General features: G+C 39.1%; 1 protein-coding gene across 1 annotated transcript in view; it reads left to right on the top strand.

The window, feature by feature from the left end:
- scarf2 (scavenger receptor class F, member 2) overlaps nt 1-6,302 on the top strand; it is a 31,218-nt gene extending 24,916 nt beyond the window's left edge. Inside the window, exons 10-11 of the mRNA XM_046842088.1 lie at nt 4,093-4,245; nt 4,728-6,302. Of these exons, the coding sequence (XP_046698044.1) occupies nt 4,093-4,245; nt 4,728-5,836 (1,262 nt within the window). The 3' untranslated portion in view covers nt 5,837-6,302. The remainder of the gene's footprint in view (nt 1-4,092; nt 4,246-4,727) is intronic.
- Nucleotides 6,303-6,658: the final 356 nt, after the last annotated feature.

The following is a 6,658-nucleotide window of genomic DNA, read 5'->3' on the forward strand; positions in this document are numbered from 1 at the left end:
AAACCCCTCTCCCCACACACGCACACACACACACACACAGTTTTTCCCTCTTCTCTAGTTTTTCCCCCTCTATCCTTTTTGTAACCCTACCCTCAGAGAGGATGCTGCATCCTGAACATTCCAGAAGAGTGGGGGTTGGGCCAAGCTGAAACAGGAAGTGACCGAATGGACCTCATTTTTCTTTGGTGTGGTGATTTATCTGCTCTAGCGTGGCTCGTAAAGCAAGAGCTGCACGGTGATCTTTCATAAAACATGCTAATATCTAAAAAGAGCAGATCGACTGTATGGTTATATCGAATCAGGTTTACTCAACCGACAAGCAGCCTTTCGTCTGCGCCTTTTGACAAGGAGCAAATTGGCACTGATATCACGAACGGGAGGATGTAGGCAGTGTTAGGCAGATTTCCTGTAGAACAGAGGGCGGAACTATTTTACCATGCCGTGTGGGAAAGAATTTGATTGCATAATTTGATTACAGAACATTTTTGAATGTACAGCCAATAGTTATAAACCTAACCATCAAATTCTTGCATGAGCCATGAACCATGAGCACAGCCACTCTTTTCCCTCATGTTTGTTTGTTCCCACAGCACAAAGTACATTCTTTAGCTCATTAAAGGACAAATATTTCTCTTATTTAATTAGATCTGGTTTAAATCTGCTCACAGTCATTGGCTTTAGGAAAGGAATGTAATTTGAAGATTAAATCTGGTTTAAATCCCTGGGATCTTCAATGATATACACAAATGTCCAAAATGGCTGTAATGGGAATGGGATTCCTTCCCAATCATGAGCGATACTTGATTGTGTTTTATATCCTAGGGTATAGCAGATAGGTTACATCTGGTTTCATCTGGATCCTTTTTATATCAGATGGATTGGCTGCTTTGGTATAAATAATTGTGTGTTCATGGTGCCCTGTGATAGCCCCCTAAAGATGAATGAAATAAGAGTTAAATGTTAAATACGATTACAACTGGCCAATCATAGCTTAATATTCGAACTCTATCCAATCACAGAAGGCTGTACTTGCCTACTTTCTTTAACTTTCTCGGTTGCTCAGGCAAAGAGGCCATTCAAATGCATAATTCCTATCTAACTACAGTAAATTTAGTTTTGTGATTGATCAGGGTGGGCTTTTATGAACTTGGGACTGGAGAAAGATTGGTACAGCCCACATCAAATTAAAAGTTTTGTAATAGAGGTGTGTAAGATTGGAAAAAACATATATCTCAGTTTTTTCTTTGATTGTGCCGATAATCAGACGATATTTTGCATAATTTAAACATTTTTATTTCTTATATCATACCAGCTCCCTTTTACAATGTTAATAGTATACTAATGAATTGAAACAATATATTGAAAAACAGGTTATTTATTATATAAAACTGAAGCATTCAAGTGAGTGAGAACAGTAAAAATCACTATTCTGCTGTAAAATTGAACTGTGCAGTACAAACAGTGGTGGACGAAGTACACATATCATGTATTTGAGTTAAAGTAGAGAAATATAATGCAAAATGTTACTCCTGTAAATGTGTCCCTTTACAATTTCACTTGAGTAAAAGTACAAAAGTATTTGCTATCAAATTTACTTAAGTATCCAAAGTAGACTTTGGTGGTTTGCTGGGTGTTTGACCAGTTAAGTTTTTATCCAATCATAAATAAAAAGGAGAAACTGATTTACCAAAATGTAGTTGAGTCAAAAGGATTTTTGACTTTGGTTACTGTACTGAAGTGGCTTTTTCACGTATTTGAACTTTATTGCATTTTTTTTACATTTGGGGAGACATTTACTTCACATTTCAATTACATTTACTAACATCCGACCTTTTAAAACCAAACCACCTCCATGCTAGTGAAGATCCACGTATAGGAATTAATTCTTGCGTGGATTGTGAGTTTCCGGTGTTTGAAGTTTATTTTAACTTCTGTCAAACTTCTGTCAAACTACAGTACACCATGTTCTGCATGTGTAACACTCTGTGAATTCGTTAACACTCGTGCAGCGTTTTGATTGGTTACTGAAAATAAATGACATGCTCGATAATATGATTTTAGATCCTTAAAACATCTAAAACAGTCACTTGATAAAGGACTGTAAATTCAGAGTTTATACAGGGTGACTAGTTGTGAGACAGGGATTCACCCTGTATAGCATGCCACCCTGAACAGTATCAATCAATCAAAATGATTTAAAATGTTAAGGGGTATTTAACTTGTCTTTGCATTTCAACCAACTGCAAGTCATCACTCATATATCTCTGGAACATTTCTTAGAAGTTCTAAGGTTCGATTTTGCTTAAACCTGGCCTGGTATCTCTGGGGGGCATTTTATAGACAGCTGTGCAGGCTAGATGTGCCAAGAATGCATTTCGGTCTAACTTGCATGGCAGATTATGGGTTTGTAGTGGCGTCGAGGCCAGTCTGGGGCTGTCTCCATGCTCACCAAGGCCTGCAGTTGTCAGCCTTCCGCTAACCCCACAGGAACAAAGCCTTCAGTCTGCTAGCACATAGTTATCACATGCATGTTGTGCCAGTTTATAGTGTGACATTCCCAAGTGAGTTAGCAAAATGAACGTTTTTGCTGTTTGAACGTCTCTATAGCAAAGACCATTTGTTTGCATTCTTTTGTATGGACAATATGTTCGAAAATTGGTATGGGTCTTTTCTTTGAGTTAAGTCCCGATGTGTATGTGCTGTTGATTTACACTGGCCATCTGGTTGGATTGCATTTTTACCACAGATGCTATTCTTTTTGGCTTTGTACGTTGATTTACTCACTCTGTGAATAAGTCCATGTCCTGGTGAAAGCGAGTATTAAATACGAATGATAATGAAAGTGCCTTTTGAAAAGGCTCTATCCATCTTCAGCTATGAATAGAGCCTTCTCGAAAGGTTCAGAAGAAAAATTGCTTGCATCATGTCAGAGGGCTGTAAACAGGCCAGTCTTGGGTATTTAGCATCTTCTCCACCTCTTCCTGTTTGAAAGCAGATGTGGAAGATAAACCACAGGCGTCCCACAGATGTCCTTCTTCTCTAGATCAGCAGAAAACAATATCAGCCACAAGCAGGAGAATCGGACAAGGAGTCTGGGCTAAAATAAACACTCTAAACCTATATTAGGTTTGGAGACCTGTTCTCAACAAATCTATCCAGTTTAAAAGGTTAAATAATTACATATATTTCAAATGATTTTTTTAAATACTTAAAGATTATCTCTTATTCTAACTCCTATTTTCCAGTGAGATTGTCAAAAAGAGGCCAATTTATCAGATATGGTCCTGGGTGATATCTGATAAATCAACCAATAATTAGTAAAAAGGATACTGGATAAAAAAACTAAAATTACACTCCATGTAAAACAGCCCTGAACATTATTACAAAAAAAAAAAAAACTGAACTGTACTGAATTATGAAAAAGTGCTAAATTAAATCAATATAAATATATGAATCATAATAAATATTATTATATAAATTATCAAAAATAATTAATAAATGTCATGTAGTGCTCTCCTTGCAGCACGCAGTCTCGCTCGTAAAAACAAACACCATGTGGGATCAGTGATTCGCCTCTAGAAGCCGCTCTCTTAATCACAGCGTCAGCCTCTCAAACAAAGGACACAACCCGGAAAAACTATCGGTATGGATTTTTGCTGCAAGTTCCAGCAATCGACTTTCGAGCCTTGATTAATCGGCCCACCTTTAATGTCAAATAATAAGAACATTTTCTTAGCTATAAGTAAATCATAAATCATATGATTATGTACTTCTTGAATAGTTATACTTTTATGTAAGAACACAACTGCATTCTGTTTTCTTCTAATAGAAAAGAATTTGAAAGAGTATGATGGCTGTATATTATATAAGAGTATTAAGGATTATTATTGCCTAATGCATGGAAGACTTTGTTTGCTTTCTGACCAAATGGCAATATATGTACAAACCTTCCATGACATTTGCTCATTTTCCATTCATGTAGCATCCACTCACTTTAAGAATCTGTTTTTTTGTAAATCGTAAAAAGAGCTTTTGTTTCGGTAGTGCCTGCCTATCATGACCATGAGGTTTTTTTTTCTCCTATTTTTTCAGTATCTCGCCATGACCCTGAAAACACATTTGACTGCAGTTTCATAGAGCCTCCGTCTGCCATCGAGCACCAGACTTCGTCCTGGTCATCCCAGGAGTCCTTCTCCTCTTTCGAGACAACCGAAGATGGCCCAGTTTACTGCATACCCAATGAAGGTGAGTTATTGTCAAAACCAGCTGCCTGTTTGCTCGACAGGAAGCAGCAGTTAGGGAGTTGGGGAGTCTCTGAACAATTTTAGTGCTAACCAAGGCTGATGGAAAGCGATTGTGAAAACAGACTCACTGTTGTGGTAATGCCAGGCCTTCAGGCTTGTGCACTGTGTGTGCATTGTGAAAATACAAACAGGAAATGGCCTGAACGGTCGAGTCAGCATTGGGAATGTGGCCAAGTCATGAATCATTTTCTTGTGTAAATAATGGAGCAGGAGGGAGAATAACAATTGGTGTTTTTTAAAGCAATTTGGTTCGATGGCAGAAAAATAGACGGAAACAGTTCCCAGGCAATCTTTTTTTTTTTTTTTTTAACAGTAATGCGTGAAAGTTCTCTGGATAGACCCTGATGTTGATAGAGTAGTAAAAATGCAGAGATTGAGGCTTTTTCTTTTTGTTTAACCATTTATTTCTTATGTTTCATTTAGATACCATGAATGAAGGCAATGCAAAACCAAGCCCCAGTGCCACTACAGAGAATCTAATAGCTGTTAATGAAGATGATGCTGGAGAATATACCTCCCTTAAGGAGACAAGATTAACAACAAAACCTGTCAACGATGGCAGTGAGCAGCCACTGCTGAAATCAGACAGTGAAGGCTCCACAAGTGGGTCGGAATCAGCTATGGGAGCTCTTTATGCCCGAATTGCCCGCCTCTCTAAAAACTCCAAAGAAGAAGAGGACAGCAGCACATTTGAGACCAAACCCTGTGATAAGACAACATCTTCTGAGAAGGCCAAACCTCGGCCTCCGGACCCGTCAACCAAACCAAAGGTGTCTTGGATCCATGGAACTTCTGGAGTCAGCCAAACAGAAAAGGGACAGGCACCATCCCCACCAAAAGAAAAGAAAAGAACCACAACAGAAGAGAAGCAGCGATCAAAGGAGAAGTCAAGCAAGAAAAGTGAGCAGAGTAATCATGATAGCAAGGGTGATGGGAATGATTCTCCAAGCAAAACCAAAGCCCACAAAGTTTCTGACCCCATCGAGCACATCAATGGCGCTGTCCAGAATGCATTAAAGAAAATCGGAAACTTCCACTCAGATAGGAAAAGTAGTGACACTACCAAAGAGCCACGCATGAGTCCAAATATCATGCATCCTCATATAAACTCAGAAGCGGCCACACTTCTTGCTGCCCAGCTCAAAGAAAAGACCCAGAGCCTGAATCGCAACGAAGGCCTGTCGGTTGGAATCAAATCAAACGGGGTTTATACCCCTCAGGCCAACAGGGAGAAGCCCACGCCACCCCAGAAGGCCAAGCGATCAGTGACTGGTGCCAACAAACAACTTCTACCAACTTCCAATAACCTTCAGAAGATAATTTCCCCTGTAACAGACTCCACCAACCCTGAGCCTCAAAGCCCAGAAATGCAGGCCATAAATGGGACCCAGATAGGAGATGCAGGAGATGCCACACCGAAGAAAACACCTATTAAAAAACCACCTAGAAAGAAAGGCAAGGAGGCAGTGTCAGAGACAGAACCTAAGACCACTCCAAAGACAGCTATTATGCCACCTCAGATTGTCAAATAGACAGGTGATTCAGAAATACCTGGGCTGACCATGCAGTGCTTGCCTGTAATGAATGAAGCCTCTGATAGAAACGTTCCTGTCTCATATTCATGATAAACAAACTGTTGAATAGCTTTAAAAAGGAATTGCTGCGTCCTGGGTGTAATGTTCTGCAAGATGTGTAGTTCTTTAATCTCTTGATGTCCAGGACTATCTTGGGGAAGGAAGAGTCACTGGTTACCAAATTGCCTTGAAAGAAATAGTTGTACCGCTTGTACAGTTTTCAACAACATTTTGAGTTGTATAGGAGGTGAGATTTTATTTTAGCGGTTTTTATACATGAGCAAGTCTGCTTTTACCAAACAGATTTTTATATCGAACCATGCTCTTTTTTCACAACGTTATGCCTTTTAGAAGCAATAATATTATTCAGAGTATGACCAAAGGTAGTACTTTGCATATGCAGATATAGTGGTACTATCACTATCACACTCATAGCGGTGTGCAAACCACATTCATCCTATAAGGGTTCTGTGTTGATGTCACCACATTTCTCACACCAAAGATGAAATGATATCAGGTGAAAGACACCAAAAACATATGCTAAAGATCTTGTTGCAGCTAAAAATTTCGTTTCCATGTTGTACTGTGGCAAAAACGAGACATTCTAGCAAACAGTGGGGAGTATATAAAATGGCATGTTTGAGGAACTATTAATACCTTAATGCTGCTGTTAAGGAACATAGACTGTTATTTTATTAGCTTTGCTCACTCTTCTGTTAATATTTGAATTGCTTATACTTTGAAGGACCTCGAGGGGGAATAAGCTACAGCCCCTAGGTC

The sequence above is a fragment of the Silurus meridionalis genome, chromosome 27 (genome assembly GCF_014805685.1).
Source record: "Silurus meridionalis isolate SWU-2019-XX chromosome 27, ASM1480568v1, whole genome shotgun sequence".
NCBI lineage: Eukaryota > Metazoa > Chordata > Actinopteri > Siluriformes > Siluridae > Silurus > Silurus meridionalis.